Source organism: Eptatretus burgeri, chromosome 2 (genome assembly GCF_056783735.1).
Source record: "Eptatretus burgeri isolate ZD-2024b chromosome 2, Ebu_testis_v1, whole genome shotgun sequence".
NCBI lineage: Eukaryota > Metazoa > Chordata > Myxini > Myxiniformes > Myxinidae > Eptatretus > Eptatretus burgeri.
The window spans coordinates 72,610,890-72,634,039 of NC_140962.1; the positions used below are offsets into that span (position 1 = coordinate 72,610,890).

At 44.3% G+C, this 23,150-nt stretch overlaps 1 protein-coding gene and 2 pseudogenes across 1 annotated transcript in view; 2 read left to right on the top strand and 1 right to left on the bottom strand.

Moving 5' to 3' along the window:
- The window catches only part of ACADVL (acyl-CoA dehydrogenase very long chain), a 65,477-nt gene extending 57,620 nt beyond the window's left edge, over positions 1-7,857 (bottom strand). Inside the window, exons 1-2 of the mRNA XM_085869808.1 lie at positions 7,583-7,857; positions 7,418-7,472 (exon numbers count right to left, since the gene is read on the bottom strand). Coding sequence (XP_085725934.1) covers positions 7,418-7,472; positions 7,583-7,620 — 93 coding nt within the window. The 5' untranslated portion in view covers positions 7,621-7,857. The remainder of the gene's footprint in view (positions 1-7,417; positions 7,473-7,582) is intronic.
- Positions 133-2,639, top strand: LOC147032312 (uncharacterized; annotated as a pseudogene).
- On the top strand, positions 1,715-3,821 carry LOC147032313 (uncharacterized; annotated as a pseudogene).
- Positions 7,858-23,150: the final 15,293 nt, after the last annotated feature.

The following is a 23,150-nucleotide window of genomic DNA, read 5'->3' on the forward strand; positions in this document are numbered from 1 at the left end:
CACACACACACACACACACACACACACACACACACACACACACACACCTTGACAGTGGACTCCATTGCAGTTGACTATGTTCAGTTAAAGGAAGAATATGACATTCTTGTGAAGCAGCAAGATCGAAAATCTATGATAACTCAAGTAGCCCAGCTTTTACATGAACAAGTAAAATGTGGAATCAAAGAGCAGCCTTGGCCCCCTGACCCTCAGGAACTTAATATCACATACATATCCTTCCCTGATTGTCTTGTGCAGTTCCTGAATTTCTTACTTAATGGTAAGAATGCAGCATCCTCCCGTAATGAGAGGCTTTCATGGTCCATTGCCCAAGACATTGTCACAGCTTTATCAGCAGGCAAAGTAATCACCTCAAAGCATATTTTGATTCCATGGGTTATAAAGACTCTGACAGGAAATGTGGAACTGATCAAATTCATGAACTGGCTGGGACATGCATCTTCTTACTCCACCTTAGAGGAGATTGAAACTGCACTATGTATTGAAAAACTAAAGAGTGCAGAAGATGATAATTTCCCTCTTCCTTCCAATATACATTCTTTCGTCCCAACTGTAGTGTCATTTGACAACATAGATAGACAGGAGGAAGTACTGAGTGGAGCTGGAATTTCTCATCGTGTAAATGGCATAATCATTCAGCCAAGATCATCATCATGTCAGCCACAAAAAGCAGTTACGACAGTAAACAAGAAAGACAAAAGGAGATCAATCTATCCAAATGAGAGACAGCTTCCTCATTATATCTCTGGAAAACGAGAAGGACCACCATCACTACCAGTGACTGAACTTCCTGAAAATAATGCAGCATTGAAAGCTTCACAAAAGAATCACCTTTGGATGATAGCACGGGAACAAGAGACACAATCAGACGATCGCTTCATGGACTGGATTTAATATACAAACCAGAAGAGATATTGTAATTTCACAAGACACTGTGGGTTACCTACCAACTATAAATGCCCCAGCAACAGAAATGGCAACTGTTCAAGAAATTATGTATCAGTCACTAAATATCCAAGAGTCGCTTCATCTCCAAAACATAGCAGTAGTAATGGATCAAGCTCTATATGCCAAAGCAACAGAAGTGGCTTGGAAATATCCAGGTAAATATGGAAGCATTGTTCTGATGCTCAGAAATTTTCATGTGATGTGCAACTTTGTGTCCATAATTGGCAAGCTCTTTGGAGATGCTGGGCTACGTGACCTAGCTGTGGAAGCAGGAGTCATTGCTGAAGGATCTATAAATAAAGTCCTTGAAGGAAAGCAGTTCAACCGGGCAGTGCGTTTCCACAAACTCACCTATGAAGCAATGATGAGGTTAATATGGAGAAGCTTTGTACACTGGCTTGAAGAGAATCATGTTGAAGATCTTGAAAAGTTGAATCATACCATCCAGGCAGTCCACAAGCTATGTAATGACACACGTGTAGCAACTTATGATGCTGCAGTTGATGAATCATGCAACAGAATTTTTCAAATATTCAGTGCTTACTTAAAGGTTCTGAAAACTGACAAAGGCCCATTGGCAGCATTTTGGATGACATGAAAAATCAAAATTTTGCTTGGGCTTCTTCGTGCCGACAGAGAAGGTGACTGGCAACTACATCTTGCATGTATCAGAAAAATGATTCCATGGTGTTTTGCAATGGACAAAACCAATTATGCAAGGTATCTTCCAGTCCACTATGCCCAGATGTGCCAACTTCAGAAGACAAGCCCAGAGTTGTATGCTCACTTTGTTGGGGGTGGATTTTCAGTTCAGCTAACCAGCTTCAATCCATTTGGTCGAATAGCAGTGAATCAAACAACTGAAGAGACTGTCAATAAGGACACCCAGACTGCAGGAGGAACATGTGGCTTCAGCCTGAAACCAGACACTGTTGCCAGGTATTATCTTACAGCTGAACATCGAGCTATGGCATTGAGGCAACTGCGTGAACATGTATCTGCTAGATGTGGAGGACTTAGTCATACAGATTTACAGCATTCACGAATCAAGCGAGATGAGTCTGATGTTACATCAATGGTTGATCTGTTGGAGAACAATTGGTCAAATCCTTTTCATCAGGATCCATCAGATCTCATTAACCTGTCCACTGGAGCAGTGGCCACTCCTGAAATATCGAATAACATTTTCAAGGCACAGGAGAAAGGAGAAGAAGCCCACCAGAATTTCAGGGTGCAGAGACTTGAGAAGGGTGAAGGGTTCTATGACACACTGAAAAAAAACTTAGGCTGAAAACGTTTTCTTCAGTGAATAAGAAGCCAGTGAAAGGATCAACTAAAGAAGTAATCTTGAGAGCTGATAGGAGATTGTTTAGCAACATGATCCTCATTGCCCAGAACAGAAAACTAAATATGTGCAAAGTTTTGTGTCACCCTCTTGGTCATCTGCCATGGGCACTTGCAAATTGTGATGGTACAGTGAAGAAAACCAATAAAGCTGTCATCACAAAGCATCTGGAGATAAAAGTATCAGCCACTGAAGAACTTCCTCAACCAAATGCTACACTGATTGATGCAATGGGGCTCATTCAGAAGATGCATGGAGAGAATCACACCTTTGCTGAGCTGTCTGATCGTGTTTTAGCACAGATACTCCATACCAGCCATGAAGTAGTAGAATTGATGTAGTATTTGATGTGTACAGAGACCACTCAATCAAATCTGCTGAACGTGTCAACCGCGGTTCACAGGAAGGAATAACCTTTAGTCAGATACGACCAAGACATAAAATAAAAAACTGGAGAAGGTTATTGGCCTGTGCTGAGAGTAAGAACCACCTGATACAGTTTCTAGTGGACAGCTGGAAAGATTCCAAGCGAAGACAACAACTTAGCAACAAAACAATGTTTGTCACATGTGGTGAAAAATGTATCAAGTTCACCTAAGAGAGCCATGAGGAGATAGAAGCTCTTAAATCAGACCAAGAGGAAGCAGACACTCTGCTCTTATTACATGCCAAGCATGCTTCAGCAAGTTATCCTGCATTACTCACAATAGCAGATGACACAGATGTGTTCATCATTGCTCTTGGTCTGTGCAGGCAAATCAACAGTGAAATGTTTATAAGGCGTGGAAACAAAACTCGTCTTAGGCTTGTCAACATCGCACGATTAGCCACTGCACTTGGAGTTGAAGTGTGCAATGCACTGTTGGGACTTCACCCTTGGACTGGCTGTGACACAGTGAGTGCACTGGCAGGACAGGGAAAGTTGAAAGGACTGAAACTCATCACCCAAAATGAGAAGTACAGGGATGCATTTACTAGGAAGCCAATGGGATTTGTCTTCAGAAGTGTTTAATACCATTCAAGAGTTCACTTGCAAACTGTACAGCAGAAATTCCAAAGTACATGAAGTAAATGAACTGAGGTATGACATTTTCCGATGCCACAGAGGGGAAATTGACTCTGCCCAGCTGCCACCATGTGAAAATACCCTCCTGCAACACACACGCCAGGAAAACTACCAGGCTGCAATATGGAGGAGGAGCTTAGACAATTCCCCTGCCATTCCAGATCCTACAGAGGGTCATGGTTGCGCCAAATGTCAGGACGGATCTCTGATGATCAACTGGATGACCACTTCACCAGCACCTGAAATGGTCAGATCTAATTTCATGCAGATGCACTCGAGCATGCTGACCATCAGAATGCACATGCATGTTGAATGGAATCAAGTGTACAGCAGCATGTAAGCTTATGGAATGTGCTAACATGGTTGATGAAGACAGTGATGACCACTACCAGGATGCAGCAGATATGTGTGACAGTGAAGACGATGATTAATAGCAATCTCATATACATGTACTTTCTATTCTGGCAATATGCTGTTTAGCATTCCTATAATAAACTAATTTCATGCAAGAAAATAATTGATAAAAATCAATTAGAATTATTCTTACAGTCTATATCATGTTATTCAGATGTACAATATGTGGTGAAACATAATCAAAATATAAAACAGCTGATACTGCAAAAGTGGTAGCTTGTTCATATTTTTATATAGACCTGTTTAGCAGGGGAAAATGTAAAGGTATCATCATTGATGCTGTGAACATATCCAAAAAGGTGTAAAAAATGCTTACCTATATAAGTTACATCTTATGTGAGCATCTTGAACAGAAATTACACTGATATTATTGGACAAACGTAATGACTAACACACTGCAATTGGCCGTTATATTTGATTCAATTCTTAATTATATAAAGTGAAACAATGGTATAATTAGGACTCCATGTCACTAATATTAATGTTCAATAACCAAGTAATGCATAAATACCCTGAAATAAGTCAACTTTGATATATATGGTGATTATAGGTGAAAAAAATGATTAAAAAAACGTGACTTTTTCACAACATTTGTGTTCATAAATAAAAAAGTAATTAACATTACTGAACAAAATACACACCAAAAGATGCAGAATTTTATACTGAATCATATGAATGTGACATCATGTGTTTATGTTAAGCCATTGTTGTGATATGGCCAATTTACTGACATATATCAAGGTCATTGAAAAAATGGCCGCCAAAATACCATTCAGCTGGGCATGAGAAGCGTCCATCACACGATTCCATACTCTACAGACATCAAGGTAACTGAAAAGCATAGTGGCTTTTTGTCCCTCAATTTGGTAGTCAATACTTCATTTTTGATGTTTGGCTCATGGACTGTCCTTGGATTTTTCTTAGTATGCATGCGAAGTTTGAGGCTTCTAGGTTTCATGGTTTTGGAGTTATGGAGCACACACACACCTTTACCAAATAGCATGAGTTTTGACTTTTAAATGCTACTGCCCAGTTTTATATCGAACACTGGTTAGAAAGTAAACGTTGCTGTTTGGCACGTTTTATCGCCCCAGTGATGCCCTGGTACACTGCCTTCCCATTCCCTCACACTGCCCCCCCCTTGTTTCTCTCCACCTCACACTGCCCCCCCCACCCCCTCGTTTCTGTCCCCTCATGCTGCTTTCCCATTCCCTACACTTCTCACTCATTACATTTACATATATATATATATATATATATATATATATATATATATATATATATATATATATATATATATATATATATATATCTCCTTTTGTTCTGTTGAATCCTGATCCATTCAATGTTATCGCTCTTCCATGAGCCTCGATTTCATATACATCCATCCATCCATGAATGAATGTTTCATATTCGAAAATCTGAAAAATTCTGTCATCCGAATACTGTTCGGTTTAAAGGAATTCTGATTTGAAAGTTTTCACTATCCAGTATATATACATACACACAATACATACACACAATATATTGTTACGGATCTGGAAACCATAAGCATTCAACATACAGATGTCCCAAAAGTCAGTTATGTCGTTAAGTATGTGTGTAGTCAGATCCCCTTCCTTTTGTCGAGTGGGAGAATCAAAGGCGTGCGGAGCGACATCGAACAAGCCATCCAACAACCATCACATCTGCATGACCCCTCGGCCCATCACGATCCACCACCAACCAGGTGCCTTCTCGCACTCTGACGTGCCAAGGCAATATCTCGCGGTTCCGGTTTCTCGGCTCCCACAAACGTTGTAACTCTTTCACGACGACCTTTGCAAAATTGATACTGTTGCTTGACAAGTACGAACGCGCGTGGAAGAGTGGCTGGGGTTTCCCGGCAGGGGCCGTTGCAGTGTTGATACTGTTACTCGTCAAGTATGAACCAGCGTCGAAGAGTGATTGGGGTTTCCCGGCAGGGGCCAAGGCCCTGCCCCGGAAGGGTGGGCAGTAGGACCCTGTCCAATCAAAAGCAGACCGAGGTGAGTTTCACCAAGGGCCCCTCCCCATTGAGGGAGGTTAAAAAATCCCCAAGCACTCTCTGAGAGCAGAGTTTTGGTGGGTTTTTGCTGTCACGAAAGGGGTTTTTGCTGTTACGAAGGAGTTACGAAGGCTGTTACGAAGGGGTGGTAACAGTGGTCATTACGAGGGTTGAGCAGGTCTTCAAGGTGGCGAACGTGTCTCCGCTGGCCCTCTACAAGGAAAGAAAGAGCGACCCCGCCCCCCTCCATGGACCCCGGCCATTCACCACACGAGCTCAGCCACGAACCTCGAGTCCCACACGTGTGACTGGGGATCAAACCAGCAACCTTGTCAGGTGCCGAAGCACGGAGTACCCCCTTTCTCTGATGGCCAGGTACCCATCCGAACTCTGATCCCCAGCTTGTCTCTCTCCTCGGCTGCGAGGGTCCAATAAAGAACTCTGGGTTTCTTTTAATTTGTGTGTGTGTCAGCGTGTGGGCCTGCGTGTGGGCCCGTCTTTTAGTAGAACTGAATAAGTGTTTTTGGATCATTGTAAATATTCCTTGCTTGCATATTCACGTTAAGTCTTGCTTTGTGTCTTCATTTACTGGAAATAAATAATCACAGAAATGTTCCCAGTCCATTTCCGTCCCTTCTTGCATTGGTCCAGCATGGTTCGGATCTGAGTTTAGGCGGGGTTTATCCCCGGTAATCGGACAACTGTAGCCGGGATGTCCTGGGCAGGCCCGCTCGACTGCATCCGAGCCGGAAAGGTGGGTGGCAGAGTGGTAGGCGGTAGGTGTAATTTTACCGCTGCCGGTAGAGTGAATCCGGTGCGGCCAGGCGTTCCGAGGGCGTGGATCCCCGGTAGCTGAGACCGCGTGGTTACTTAGGTACATTGGATCGACACAAAATAACCCCATGCCACGCGGTCAAGATATTGGCGTTCCACGGTCGGTTAAAGGACCCGCTGGCTCGTGGAGTTATCCAAGCAAAGGCCTACAATTCCGGGGAGTTTGGTGTGAGATGATGCAAGCTTTCCCCACTTAGTGGTCGATCTCGCCCCCGACCCCCGGCCCGCAACAATATATAACATAGTTACGAATCTGGAAGCCATGAGCACTCAATATACAGGTCCGATAGAACAGCTATATCGGTAAGTACGTGTTTTTAGTTAGGGTCCCGTCCCTTGTTTAATTGGTAATTAAATGTTCATGTGTTGCGGAGTATTTTGATAGTCAGGGTTTTCTTTTATTTTTCCACCACCAACATCAACTACAACACCAGCATCACCCTCACCTTACCCTCATTTATGTCCTTGCAATTCATATTGAAGCACACAGTCTAAAAATATCTTTGTCCAGCACGTGATTGATGTCCAAACTCCACCACGAGCTTCAGCTCATTGTAAAAATAAAAAAACAATCAGTTCGTAAAAACTGGGACAAAGTTCACACTATTTCCGTGTCTGCGACACAGGCTTGAAGTTCATGTTTTTAACCACATATTCTTCCTTTGCTATCGCAGCCACATTCGCAACCACCAGGCCGAGAACCCCGTGGTGAAGGCCGAACTTGGGACTGCAGGACCAGGTCATTGTTGTACTTGATTTTTACCTGAGCAATGCTGTAGTATCGGGAACCCGAGTGAGGAGAGAGAGAGCGACACAACCTGTCAAAGGCACGCGGGTGGACACACTCAGTTTGAGGGTTTCCGGAGTGCGCTGCTTGTGGATTGTACTCGAGATGTACAACAATGAATCGGATCGACATATCTCTTACCGCAATCCGTGAAACACCGAAGCTCGACACGAAGCCATAGTTGCACCACCACGTCGCCTGGTAACCTAGGTTACTCGCTACGTGCGAGTGAACCGCAAGCTTCCCGTCATACAAAACACGTCAGACCTTTGCTGATGTTGTTGATATTTTTGGGTATTTACATCCGATTGGACGACATCGAGCCACACCCAAGATAAACACAAGAGGAAAATATAATAATGTGGCTGCATCCAATCACCACAAGAGACCGAAAGGGACCAGTGTCCGCGAAAACGACGAAACGTTAAATTCCTGATTTACATGTAAATTTAAAAACACTCTTTCTCACACAGAATTACAAGAGTTGCATCGAAGAACACAGAAAGTACATTCGGGTGCATTTCCTGTTTAATAACTGGATTTCAGACGATGTTTTCGCGGATTTCAAACTCTGTTCTAATCCCTGACGGTATAATCCGCAGCAGTAGCAGAGTTGGAATTAATTGCTTTTCCGAGCATGAATCATCGTCGAGTTTCAAAATACTTGCGTAGTTTGAACTTATTTTGCTTTGCTTTTGATTCCATTTATATCTGCGGTGATATTGACGCTTTGAATTGAAAACTAATTTTTCTGTGCAGCAAAGAGTATTTTTGAGAATTAATTTTATCATAAAGATGCTTCATACTTTTTTTTGATTATTTGTCTTTCCGTGTCTTTTGGAGTGTGTTCAGTTACCAAGCATCGAGTTAGCGCTTGCCAAGCCAGGAGTTCCTTATCAACGGTTTCGAATGGAGTGCTTGCTCGAGTGCTTAAGCTGCTTGGCGAGCGCTCTACAATGAACTCGGTAACTGAACACACTACTGGTCCCGGTTATTTATTATTGCCGGTGCCTTTCAGCGAGGATACGCACCGGATATTAAGAGTGAAAAGGGGAAACATTTAATTTCATTTCCGGGAGGGGGCGGGATATTGTAATCGTCCGGTTTGTTTGTTTGTTGGGTCGTCGATGTTGTCGAAAAAAAAAATATTCAAAATTTTTTTTTGAGATTTGTTCTACCCTAATTATCAGAATTTAAAATGGCGATTTCGATGAAACTTGGTTGGTAGGTTCATACCATGACCTAGTTGTGTGCAAATGAGAACCGTTGCTATGGACACCACCGTTGCCGAGCAACGGGACTTTGAAATTTTTGAAAAATCATAAAAAATTTCTTTTTTCGAAAATCAAAAATCGGGCCACGAGCGACTGTGGGCAGTACATTCAGCCATATTGTCAAAGATTTCCAGCCAGATCCTGTGAAAACTGTCGGAGAAGATGGACTTTGAATGAACCCTGGTCGAAAACAATAAAAAAACGAAGTTCGTTATATCTCAGAGACTATTAAATAAGAACAGAGTTCAATTTGTTCGACCACTTTATTAGCGTGGAACGACAATAATCAAACAAGTATTGAACAGGTTGAAACGCCCAAAACATCCCTGGCTCCGGCTCAGGCTGCGCATGCGCACTGGCACAGGGGACCGTCGATATGTAGAAGTACCGTAAAGTACAATGTTCTCTATCTCCCTCCGAGTCTTTATTATGTTAATAGATAAAGGCTGAGAAAATATTGTTATGACTCTTCACCCGGCCGAGTAATGACAGAGTCGAATGAGGGTTCTCGAATGATACGACTTATTTCAGAAGATGGCACTACGCATGCGGAATGCAGCCCAAAGGCCCTTCAGTCAGGTGCCCCCGGACCACATTGAGATTTTTACTTCAAAACAGTTGTATATATAATCACACAAAAGCAAAACTGGGTGTGGACTAGAAGTGTGTGCTAAGGGATAAAGAAATAAAGAAATAAATGCGGCAGTGGGCTTCTTTCCCCCCTCCCTAGGGGCCCTCAGGGAAGTTGAATCAGTCAATCCTCAGATTCGCAACCCAACAGTTCATCTTGCAAACTAATAACTTTCTAAGACTCCAACACCCCTACACTGGCACCTGCTGATAGCAAAGGCAAAACTCTGGTGAAGAAGAAGAAGAAGAAGAAGAAGAAGAAGAAGAAGAAGAAGAAGAAGAAGAAGAAGAAGAAGAAGAAGAAGAAGAAGAAGAAGAAGAAGAAGAAGAAAAAGAAGAAGAAGAAGAAGAAGAAGAAGAAGAAGAAGAAGAAGAAGAAGAAGAAGAAGAAGAAGAAGAAGAAGAAGAAGAAGAAGAAGAAGAAGAAGAAGAAGAAGAAGAAGAAGAAGAAGAAGAAGAAGAAGAAGAAGAAGAAGAAGAAGAAGAAGAAGAAGAAGAAGAAGAAGAAGAAGAAGAAGAAGAAGAAGAAGAAGAAGAAGAAGAAGAAGAAGAAGAAGAAGAAGAAGAAGAAGAAGAAGAAGAAGAAGAAGAAGAAGAAGAAGAAGAAGAAGAAGAAGAAGAAGAAGAAGAAGAAGAAGAAGAAGAAGAAGAAGAAGAAGAAGAAGAAGAAGAAGAAGAAGAAGAAGAAGAAGAAGAAGAAGAAGAAGAAGAAGAAGAAGAAGAAGAAGAAGAAGAAGAAGAAGAAGAAGAAGAAGAAGAAGAAGAAGAAGAAGAAGAAGAAGAAGAAGAAGAAGAAGAAGAAGAAGAAGAAGAAGCTCTCTTAGAGCCGGCGTTCGCAACGCAAGACGCGGCGAAAAAGATAAACCCACTTTAAATAAAATCCGTTCCTTATTCAAAGCATTTAAATCCCCCTTTCCATCTATCCTAAATCCCTCGGTCCCGCGTCTCTCCCGCGGCTATTTTTTTCCTTTTTCGGTCACGAAGCCCAAACAACAACAACAACAAAAACAACAACAACAACAACAAAAACAAAAACAACAACAACAACCGGAACAAACATATATCACAGCCTCGTTTCAAAGTATTGTCGCTTCTATGTACCGATAGCGCGTGCACTCGCCTCAAAACACAAAATCGAGCGATCCTTTGAAACGTCAATGTCCTTATTAATTAATTTTACCACAAAGCTATCTCTTTAAAATCTAGTTTGTCCACCATATTCAAAATCAGCCGCCTCGAGAAATTCTCGTACATTGCTCCGACAAGCAGGCACGTTCACAGCAGGGTGTTAATTGCACTTTCAAGTTAAACAAAGCGCGCTGGGCCCATGCGTGATTACGTCATCACGCACTCACATGAGCAATACGTCTTATCAGCGCGTTGGTTTTTACGATCAAACTCACGTAACAAATATTTGACGACATCTCAAATACGTTCGTTTTAAATCGGAATTTTTACAGAATCCTAAGAAGGGCGTCTCCAAACTTTGTAAAATGTGCTAATCCATCTCGTAACCCCTCACGATAAGCTGTCCTTCGACGGGACGATTTCGTGCTTTCCGTGCCTGTTAAATCCGACGGCACGTCACGTGACTCGCAAAACCCCATAAAATAACAGTTTTTTTTTCCCAGATTTACGAAAATCAAGTATAAAACATGCTTAATGACCCCAACAATGAAACCAGAATTGAAACTGACGTTAAAACGAACCCGTAACGTCGATCAGCCTTACGAAACATGCAAAGTGGAAACAGAACTGAATTTGAATTTGAAATCAAAATGATGCTCCGTGGAGACCATCCATTTATCACGTACAGTGTTCAAAGCCAAAACAGCATACAGAGTTTATCAGACCATGAGAAAACCCGAACGTTGGTCCATTTGACATCCCACAGCACGAGTACTGTCGGGAATTCTCACACATAATCCCCAAACTGTCTGCTGAAGTGGTTTTAATTATTCAATTCCCCATCGAGTTCACACACACACACACACACACACACACACACACACACACACACACACACACACACACACACACACACACACACACACACACACACACACACACACACACACACACACTCACACTCTCAATGACATTTGCCCATCACTGAATTAACAACACGTGCAGAATCGGTCATCATCGTCCTTCCTCCGGATTTGGTGTGCGCAATTCACCTCGTCCAAAGTCTTCACATTAACGATGACGACCAATCATTATCTCCATACAAACATACAAGTTGTTCCACACATACAAGTTCCTGGTTGGAACACTCAACTTACGTCGAACACAAAACTCAACCTTCCCCACCACATTGTATTCACAAATACATCCAAACAGGTAACTCTACAAACAGCCCTTCTCCTGGCTCATTAACTTTGTGTTTTTTCCCCGTTGGTTCAAGATTCCCTCTGAATCGAATCGCTTGCGTCCTGTCTCTCTTTGTGACTCCGTTAGCCACGCTGCAAACGCTCTCCAGTGTTTTCCACTTTCACCGATAACTTTAAGTGTTGTTCCTTTGGGTAACTCTATGTTCTTTGCAGAGTTATTCCCCATCTTTTGTTCTTATCTTACCAACCGCCCAAATAGCTGTAAATCGTTTCTCCTTTTACCTCGGGACCGAGATCCCTTTCAATCAGCCGCCTTAAGCCTCAAATCCCAATGAAGGCCTCTAACCTTCCCTCTCTATGGTACAGGATTCCAACCTGTTTCCTCCTTATTTCACACGGATACCTTTATCCTCGACCCTTCCCGGTCCCAACATACGGCCTGCCAGCCCTCTTTGTGCCCTTCAAACAAACCGCATTCGAATCACCTCATATGTTTTTACCGTTACAGTTCTTGATCCGAGCAGATCCTGGAGCTGCGTCCAGCGGGGCACTGCCCACCAAGTGTACAGTTTTCACCTAACTAGGGCTCCCTGTCTTAGGTGCCCTATACGTGCAATTTCCACGTACCTTTAGCTGAACCCTTGCGATCGCTGTACACCAAGTGGAGTCCCGCTGTCCACACCGCCAGCATCAGTCGCATCCATCCTCATCGCCAATTGTTATGACTCTTCACCCGGCCCAGTAATGACAGAGTCGAATGAGGGTTCTCGAATGATACGACTTATTTCAGAAGATGGCACTACGCATGCGGAATGCAGCCCAAAGGCCCTTCAGTCAGGTGCCCCCGGACCACATTGAGATTTTTACTTCAAAACAGTTGTATATATAATCACACAAAAGCAAAACTGGGTGTGGACTAGAAGTGTGTGCTAAGGGATAAAGAAATAAAGAAATAAATGCGGCAGTGGGCTTCTTTCCCCCCTCCCTAGGGGCCCTCAGGGAAGTTGAATCAGTCAATCCTCAGATTCGCAACCCAACAGTTCATCTTGCAAACTAATAACTTTCTAAGACTCCTACACCCCTACACTGGCACCTGCTGATAGCAAAGGCAAAACTCTGGTGATGACTAAGAACAGGAATGTGTGGGATATCGGCATACACAGTTCTCCCAAGGACATAAAAACAGGAGAGTGATAAAGGCTGTCCAAAGGAACAGTTGGGGCAACATGCAACATTTAAAGCAACATCTTAAAGCAAGGTTTGAATCCTGACAGCTGATTAATATACAACTATTGACTATTGATTATTCAATTATGGCTCAAATATGACCACCTAGCATATCATCATCATAACAAATATTAAGTTGAATGAATGAACAAAAGTTGATATCGCCCATCGTGTGACTATTCCATGGAGTAGTCCTTGTGCCAGGCAGGCACGCTGGTCGCTCTGGTGGATCGGCGTTGACCTATTGCTGGTGCTGGTGGTGTCACATCGGGCTCCAGTGGGGATGGGGCTCTCGGGGTTTCAGGGGCCGATGGTGGCGTCTGAAGGATCGCGCGCCTCGGTGTGCCTCGTCCTGGTGCTGCTGGCGTGTCTGAAACGGGTGTCGTCTTGCGCTGGGGTGTGCATACTGACGTCAGTGCCGGCGTGGGCCCCGTTGGCGTCGCAGATGTCACGGGTTCGCTGTCGAGGTCAGGCAGTTGCGGTGTTACAACGGGTGCAGGTACAGTGATGCGGGTTGCTAGATCATCATAGATAGACCGGGGTGGCAGCTGGTCATTGCGAACTGGGCTAAACTTGCGCAGGAATTTCCTGTTCCGAAGTGTGACTCTGCCCGAGCCGTCGATCTTGATCACGTATTGGTCGTGTTGGCGTACCTCCACGATACTGCCTGTCTTGTCCCATTTTTTTGGGTGGGGTCCTGTCTGGTTCGGTACACGGACTAGGTCCCCTACAGCAAGTGGCGGAAGGCGTTTGGTGTGTTCTGCCCAGGTGTCGGCTGTGCGGATATGACGTTTGCGGAGGGCCTCCTCCCTCGCTTTCAGGGTCTCATACCAAGTGTCGTGCGGTCTGTACTTCCCGGGGATAATTGGGATGAAATCGCGTATCGGGCGGCCGAAGACACACATTGCCGGGGAGATCTTCGTGTCAGGGTCAGGCGTGTAACGATATTGTAGTATCGCTCTCTGCACAGCGTCAGTGTCAAGTTCTCCCTGCGGGCTGGTGTTGTCCGTGATAAGTCGTTTCATTGTCTTAACTCCAATCTCCGCGCGACAGTTGCTGTGAGGGAAGGCCACCGATGACAAGCGGTGGTGTACGCCCCATCTGTGCAGGAATGACCTGGTCTCGGTGGAGGTGAACTCCGGTCCCCCATCCGATGCGAGCTCTTCTGGTGTCCCGTACGTCACGAAGGCGCGACGTAAGTGGTTTATGAGTCCGGCGGCGCCACCCGTCGACTTTGAGATGATCGGCCAGTTCGAGTATCTGTCCACCGTCACAAGGTAGTGTGCACCCCTGTGTACAAAGAAGTCCGAGCACACTGCCTGAAAGGGGTAAACGACCGGGATAGGTGGAGTTGGTGGCGCTCCAGGCTGTGATGGTGCTATCCGGTGGCAGTGTTCGCAGTTTTTCCGAGTGGCGCTGATGTCGGCCGACATGCCTGGCCAGAATACAGAGGATTCTGCGCGGGCGGTCATCATTGATACGCCCTGGTGGGCAGCGTGTAGGGCGCTCAGCACATCGCCGCGGAGTGAGGGTGGTATGACTACTCGGTCCTTGTATAGGATCATTCCCATCTGTCGATGTAATGTTCTTGCGGAACTGGTGATAGTCGCGAATTGTCTCTGGCATCTCGATTTTTGAGTCGGGGATGCCGTTCATTGTCATTCCCTCCAATATGTGCATATCGTCATCGCTGCTGGTGGCTTCCCTGACGCGATCCCATGTTACTGATCGCAATGATTCGAGGCCCACGGCGCACCATGCCAGGTTGTCCTCCTCGACATCGTCGTCATACTCCGGCTCAGTTTGGCGTAGGAGAGACAGGACGTCAGTGTGCGTGCTTGGTTGGAGGTGGGTCGCTATGGTGGCATTGTCATCTGGAAGGTTCATGAGTGGAGGTCGCGTGGTGCCGACCGGCCTGCGTGACATGGCATCTGCCGCCTTGTTCTTCATGCCCGGGATATGTATGATGCGGAAGCGATAACGCAGGGTCTTCTCCTTGAGGTTCCTGAGGCGGGGGTTGGGTATGTCGTCAAGTGCTCTGTCCGAAAGGAGTTTCAGCAGTGGTTTGTGGTCTACCGCAACGATCAGGTTCTCGCAGCCCAGTACGAAGTAGCGCGCCTTGTCCAAGGCGTCCGCGACTGCGAGAGCCTCGCCCTCTATGGGCGCGTATCTGGATTCTGCCGCGTGTGGAAATCTGCTGCCGACCAGGGTTATTTTCCATCCATCAGTGCAGCAGAATGGTCTAACTGGCACGCATCGGCAGTGCTTTTGAAGCAACCAGAATCCGATTCCCTCCTTCGATCAGTCCGTGGCGATGCATGTTGGCTTAGTTTTGTCAAATATGCGGACTCCGTATTCGATTTCTTGTACGATCACGTCTTTCGACTCGCGGAATATGTCCTCTAACTCCATGGACCACTGGAAGCGTTCTCCACTTTTCGGGAGCTTCCGGAATGGCTGCATTCGTTCGGCCATACTAAAGGCGTATGCCACCTGGTTGACAAGCCCGAACCACGATCTGACGTCGATGATGTTACGCGGTTGTGGGAAATCGTGGATTGCTTCCAGGTAGCGGCTGCACGGTCGCACGTCGGTCATGGTGATGGTGAAGCCCGCGAAGTCCACCGTGGGTGCGCTGAAGACAAACTTCTCCGGGTTGAGGATGATTCCATTCCGGCCGCATATATCCAGCCATTGGACCGCCTGGAAGTAGCTCCCCTCAATCGTATCTGACCATAGTAGCGTGTCATCTATGCACTTGGTCTTGTTACCAATGTCCACGACGATCTCATCGTATCGTCGTGAGTAACCGTCCCCCGATGCCATATACCCTTGTGGGGCAGATAGGTACCGGTAGCGCCCCCATGGAGTGATGAAGGTCGTCTTGTGGCGGTCGTCCTCGTGTAGGCGGACGCTATGGTAACCGTTCCATGCGTCGAATACCGTCTTGCGCTTCCCGTTAGGTACGCGTCTCGCCTGGTGGAACGGGGATTGGGTGTGGTGGGTCTCGCGGAACGCATGCTTGTTCAAGGCCTGAAAGTCGACGGTTAATTAAGTTAAATTAAACAAAAGTTAAACTAGTTAAACAAATAGCACCCCCAAAAAATTGACTATCATTTATTTATTGAGCAAAATAATCAAGCATTCAATTTCTTTGTTGGAAAAAGTGAACAGTAACTGGTGCCACCCCCTTGAGAGGCAATAACTTCAACCAAACGTTTCCTGTAACTCTTGATCAGTCCTGCACTTCTGAAGGCACTTCTGGAGGAAATTCTAAAGCATTCACAAAATTTTCTCACCACTGGATACAGGTCACAGGTTCTTGAATGCTTTGCAGGAATCCTTCACGCATCAACTTCTTCAAGATTCCACAAGGTATAGGGAGGGTCAGAGTACGTTCCGATTGTCTGACAACAAAACAGGTTTTGAATATCTTTTTTCACATGGTCAACTACATGTGGGCTGCTCTGGAGTTGGAACACCAAACCATTTACATGTTCTGGCCCTTGATGGAAAAACATTCAATATTGTCTACCCAAAAGCATTGCAATAATATGTTCAATTTTGTTGATATTTCTGTTCAATATTTTGTAGCTTGATAAATAAAATGTTTTTTTTTCTCTAAATATGTGCTCAATTGTGCAGTTAGGGAATTTTAGCAAATTGTATTGACCATCTGTGAAAAAATTGCTTATCAAAAAATTTCTTCACTAACTTATTCATCTCGGTGTCAACTAACACCTATCAATTAGTGCAAACCCAAATCCTTGCGGAAAATTCTGGGGAGCCAATCAAAGTTCGGGTGCTCAGAGGACCTGCGCGAAAAAAATCAGAAAAATTAACTTTTGCCAATATTGACTTGTGGGATGTCTAACTAGGGGTTTTTTGGGGGGTGCTCAATCGATTCCAACCATTAGATTTGAGGAAAAATGAATCCCTGGCCGTAAGATATTGATATGATACATTTTTAGATATCTCAGACTGTGTTTTGCGGTAATTTGGCTCAATTGATTCAGATTGTTCAAATTGTGCTGAAACCAGCATACAACATTTTTGAAACCACTGCAATATTGTGGGTTATACTGGTGCTCATGCTCAGTATAATTCTCTGTGTTATCTGACGTTAGCCAAGAGGTTTTAGCTATAAAATTATTGTGTACCGGACTCAATATAAGTTGAATATATTCAATGTAGAGTGGACCTATTAATGTTAACACACATCACTGTATGTGTGTTCTGTCTGTTTTGTGTCAAAATTTCATGTCCTGTCTGTTGTTTGCAAAAAAAATGTCATATTTTTTTAGGACAGTATGGACAAGGATGTGACTGAACCTGGCTTGAGGTGTTTCATCTGTCGTGGTTCCGAGATTGAAAAGCATACGCTCTCAAAAGTCTCCCATAAAGGCCACCCACGGATCTTATCACATTCTGAGCTTGTGGACGATGCGGCGTTGATCGGGAGACTAAATGAGGACTGGAAGAGAAAAGTCATTGCAAGTCATCATTGCAAGAGAAAAGTTCCTCGATAACAAGAACAACAAAGCCCAGCTCGTTCTGCTCCTTGCTGAGACATTTAGTGGGAATGGAATCGGTGTACAGCAATGCTCCGATGATGCCGACACCTCCATCGTCCGCGTAGCTCTAGATGAGGCAAGAGAGTCCCCTGTCGAGGTGAGGGCTGAGGACACAGACGTCCTGGTTATGCTGATTCATCATGCTGCAGACCATCCGATCTTCTTCACGACAGCCAAAGAAACATCTTACGATGTCGGAAAGATCCGGGAGGCCCTCCCAGAGATATACCGGAGGTATCTCATCTTCTTGCATAGCTTCTCTGGCCGCGATACAGTGTCTGCAATTTTTGGGTTTAGCAATCCAACTTTGCTAAGCAAGCTCTGCAAGACTGATGAAGCAGAGAGGGCAATGGACGTGTTTATGGACATCCGAACTGAGAAAGGTGATATCATTAAAGCAGGCTGTGATCTTTTCATGCTCATGTTCCATGGGAAATCCTCCAAAGACTTGGAAGACTTGAGATTCGACAACTTCAGCAGTGTGTTCACCAATGAAGACTTCAATGGTGTGCCTCTGCCTAATTAGCAGTTCAACCGGGCCCACCTATAAAATATAAACATTACATCGAAGATGGTGATAGAGAAACTCCAGCTGTTAAATGGGTTCAAATCAGCAGGACCTGGTGGATTTCATCCTCAGGTCCTAAAGGAGTTGGCTAACGTTATATCCACTCCACTAACAATTATCTTCAAGAAGGCGTTGGATGAGGGAATACTTCCAGAGGATTGGAAAAAAGCCAATGTAATCCCAATCCTTAAGAAAATACATCACTGACTGCCAGAGAACTCCAGGCCAATGAGCTTAAATAAGGTAAAACCATAGAATCCATTGTGAGGGGTGCAGTGCTGCATCATGTCATCAGTCATAACCTCCTCCATGAGGCACAGCATGGTTTTACACCTGGTCATGCATGTTCATCTCAGCTAATGTGACAAATGGAGGAATGGACTGGGATGATCAGGTCTAGGAAACCAATCAACGTCTTCTATCTGGATGTTAGCAAAGCATTCAACACGGTCCCGCATCATCGCCTTCTTAAGAAAGTCCAAGCTTATGGCATCAATAACAAACCTCTGAAATGGATTGAGGCTTTCCTTGTTGGTAGAACCCAACATGTCACTCTCAGCAGTGCTCAATCCGACTGGATTGGCGTTGGCAGCAGAGTCTCACAAGGAAGTGATCTCGTCAATGACTTGCTGACTGATACAGAACTCTGCCCAGATTTACGCTGATGACACAAACATTTATGGAGACGTCACAAACCGAGCACACTCAAGATCATTACAGGAGGACTTTGACACAGCTGCAAGATGGGTCAATACTTGGCAATTTTGATTCAATCCAGCCAAATGCAAGGGCATGCTCATTAGCAAAGGAAACCAGAATGTAACGTACTACCTCAAGGGAGAAGAATTACAAGTTACACAGGAAGAGAAGGACCTTGGAGTTGTTTTAGACAATTAACTACTTTTTCATAGGCATGAAGCAGCATCTGTCAACAAGGCCAATCAGATGTTGGGTCTCATCAAGAGGACCTTTTCCAGCTTCACCAAGGAAACTTCCGCACTCCTCTTCAACTCGCCCGTCCTCTCCTAGAATATCGAAATGTAATTTGGCATCCAAGATTTAGAGCAGATGCCGTAAGATAGAGAGGTTGCAATGGAGAGTGACAAAGCCAATGCCAGAACTCAGTCAACTTGCATATCAGGATAGACTCAGCCAACTGGATATGTTCTCCCTCCACTACAGGTGACAACGAGGAGACTTGATTGAAGTGTACAAGATCATCACAGGCTTAGTAGCCAATGATCCATCATTCAACAAGAGGCCGTACTCAGAAGTTGTTCAAGGAGAGGAGTTGTACAACTCTAAGAATGAACTTTTTCAGTCAAAGAAGAACTGAGAAATGGAATAGCCTTCCTCAGTTCGTGGTAACTGCACCAGCACTTCAAGAGCAGGTTGGACAAACATTGGTCCTCCTCTCACCAAGTTTTACCCTGACTAGCCAACAACCACACACCTTGCAATAAATTACATTCAAGTTAAGTTCAAGTAGTGTGACATGTACCATACCTATCAATGGAATGATCAGAAGTTTTAACAGGACTACCTTTTACTTAATGCCTGGTGTTGGCTTAATGGTTGGGGTGGTGGGCTTTGGATCCTAGGGTCCTGAATTCAAATCCCGCTCAGCTGTTGAATTAATACCAGGTGGGGTTAACTCAGTCTGTCATCCTTACGACATCGGCAAAATGAGTGCCAGCTTGCTGGTATACTGTGTCGGAGTGGCGACCAGTCCAGGATTGTGCCCAATAGCCAAGGAGACTGCTTAAGCAGCACTAATGCCCTGCACAGAGTATGGTCCCAATCTCCACCTCCTCTCCTTTTACTTCCAGATGATGATGATGACGATGACAATGACGACGATGATATTCTGTCCTGATTCCTTCCTGTTGAATCATGTACTGAAATAACCTCCTTACAACCACGACAAAATCTTGAAGTCACATGCATGGTTCAATCGGAGGGAATTGGGGTGGGACGGGATGTAATGACATACGACATGACGTAATGTGCGAGTTTTAACCAATGAGAGCTGCCCCATTTATGTCGTTCAGGAAAAATTAAAAATTGTCCTGGACAACATTTTCTGAGTACCATAATACACAAAAAGGAAATTAGATAGAGGAAGAAGCCATTCAGCCCAAAATTCCCATGCCACATCAATACCGCACCAATTTATATCAAAAAAAAAGAAAAATGCAAGATGTTTTGTTTTTGGTTCACCAAAAAAAATTTTCACGAAGAAATAAGTGACCACTATATTCGTTATTGGTGTCTGTCTGTCTGTCTGTTGGGTAGTCGGTCGTCAAAAACAAAAATCTCAAAAAAAAATTTTTTCAGATTTTTTTTTTCTACCCTTATCAGTATTTAAAATGGCGATTTCAGTCAATACAATGGCGATTTCGATGAAACTTGGTTGGTAGGTTCATACCATGACCTAGTTGTGTGCAAATGAGAACCGTTGCTATGGACACCACCGTTGCCTAGCAACGGGACTTTTAAATTTTTGAAAAATCATAAAAAATTTCTTTTTTCGAAAATCAAAAATCGGGCCACGAGCGACTGTGGGCAGTACATTCAGCCATATTGTCAAAAATTTCCAGCCGAATCCTATGAAAACTGTCGGAGAAGATAGAGTTTGAATGAACCCTGGTCGAAAACAATAAAAAAAACGAAATTCGTCATATCTCAGAGACTATGACTCATATATACATGAAACTGATATGGTAGGTTCATGGTATGTCCTAGTTATGTGTGAGAAAGAACCGTTGCTATGGACCCCTCCGTTGCCTAGCAACGCCCGAAAAACCTCTAAATGTGGGGGTATTTTAACGAAAAAACAATCTGCAGTATTAACCCTTGAAGCGAGAATCATGAATTTTCTTGTGCTTAATCCTCAGGTTATTCCCCATCGAACGGGCCCATCGCGTCAGGTTCTATTGGGTAGTCGACTACCCATGTCCGCCTACCGGCTTGTCTGTCTGTCTGTCCCGAGCATTGCTCCGTGGGTTTTGATCCGATCCTGATAAAATTTTGGTGGGAGGTTTATATCATGATCCACTTGTGCTTTCCTGAGAATGGACATGGTGCGCCCATTATGGGCGGCGCCACGCTGAAAAAACGTGTTTTTAGGGGGTAGCCGATTTCAATTTGCATCTTCTCCGAGGGGGTTTGTCGAATCTGACAGGGGTTTCGGTATTTGGTTAGCCCAATGGCACCTGCATATCCCCACATAGCTCGATTTTTCATTTTCGTCCCAAGGTCAAGGTCCCAAGGTCAAGGTTACAAGGTCACGAACTTAGAAAATTGCGAATTTTGACATTAAAAATCCATCTTCGCCGAGGGGTTTGTTGAATCTGGCAGGGGTGTCGGTATTTGGTTAGCCCAATGGCACCTGCATAGCCGCACGGAGCTCGATTTTTCATTTTCGTCCCAAGGACAAAAGGTCACGAACTTAGAAAATTGCGAATTTTGACATAAAAATTATACGACCACCCAAACTTTGAGAGCTCGGATGACAATATTTTTATGCAGAATCTTAAGGTCATTCCCCACCTAAAGTCTTGACACCATTTTGCTCTATCTCAAACACCTTGCCCGTGGCGCCCCCTTCAACTTTGTTTTTACGCTGATTTCATCAAAGTATGGATAATCCGAGGAGTGCGAAATGCCATGTAGCCTATATGACGTTATATTGTTCCTGGAATGTTCCAGAGGAAGTTTTGCACCAAAGGTCATTATCCTTGACCTTTGACCTCTAAAGTTCACAAAGGTCAAATTTTCAAAGTTGTGGGAATCGAACCTAGTTTTCGACCTTCTTCGACGAACTAACTCCAATAAGCTATAGCACGTATCCTGTTTCCTTATTTTAATGTCCACAACGTTGTTTTGTGACCTTTAAAGGTTATGCAAAGGTCAAATTTTGAAATTTGTTGAACAAAACCGGGTTTTCGACATTTTGCAGCGAATAACCTGTCACCCGTACCACATAATGTTGATCATTTTTATAACTTGGTCAAAAATTATAACATTGTCTCATCCTTGACTTTTGAAACAATCTACATCGTCAAATACCGCTCGTGAACCATCGCCGTCTCCAGACTTGTTTCTTTCTTTCCAAGAGGGAAAGGGTGGGGGGGGGGGGGCATCGGCAGTTCTTAGGTGAGAAACACATAACATCAACCACACACCACTCCTTGATGAAGCCTCCACAGACATCACTCCACATAGATGCACACAATCACCCATCCAGACTCAAGCTTACTAAAAGCCCTGCCAATATCCTTATACCCTTCCTCCATCCAATGCTCTAGGTACCTGTCAAAATCCAATTTAAACTTATTAACTGTTTCTGCTGATACTAACTTTCCAAGGAGAACGTTCCATGCATTAAAAACTCTCTGAGTAAAAGACCCCTGCCTGACTACCATCTTAACTCTCAGGCTTTGGTCCCTGGTCCTATCACTGTCGATTCTACTGAACAATTCATATTATGTCCATATATACCCTTCATCATCTTAAACATCTCTATCATATCTCCATGTAACCGCCTCCTTTCTAGTGTATAAAGTCCTGTATCCTTCAGCCGCTTCTCATAGGTGAGTCGAGCTCGGCCCGGAATCAATCTAGTAGCCCTGTGCTGAAGCCTCTCAATGGCATTTATGTCCTTCCTGAGTTGTGGTGACCAAAACTGCACAAAATATTCTGGATGTGGCCCTTACTAAATTCCAGTACAATGTTCCCACCACCTCTTTTGATTTATAAATGACCCCCCTTCGAATACAACCTAAAACCCGATTTGCTTTACCTCAAGCTGCCTGGCATCATGCTGCCTGCTTACCTCCTGTATCTATTACCACCCCTAGATCCTTCTGTGTGACATGCTCCAAAATTACCCCTTGCATCCTGTAATCTCTATTTTCATTGTTCTTTCCCATCCCTAACACTTGCTCAGGTTAAACTCCATCTGCCAATCTTTTGCCCAATCTTTGCAAGTATCAATACTTCCCTGAATCTGATCACCACCCTCTCTGCTATTCACCTTACCTCCAAGCTTTGTGTCGTCTGCAAATTTGGAAAGCTTACTCTTCACCACACTATCCAAAT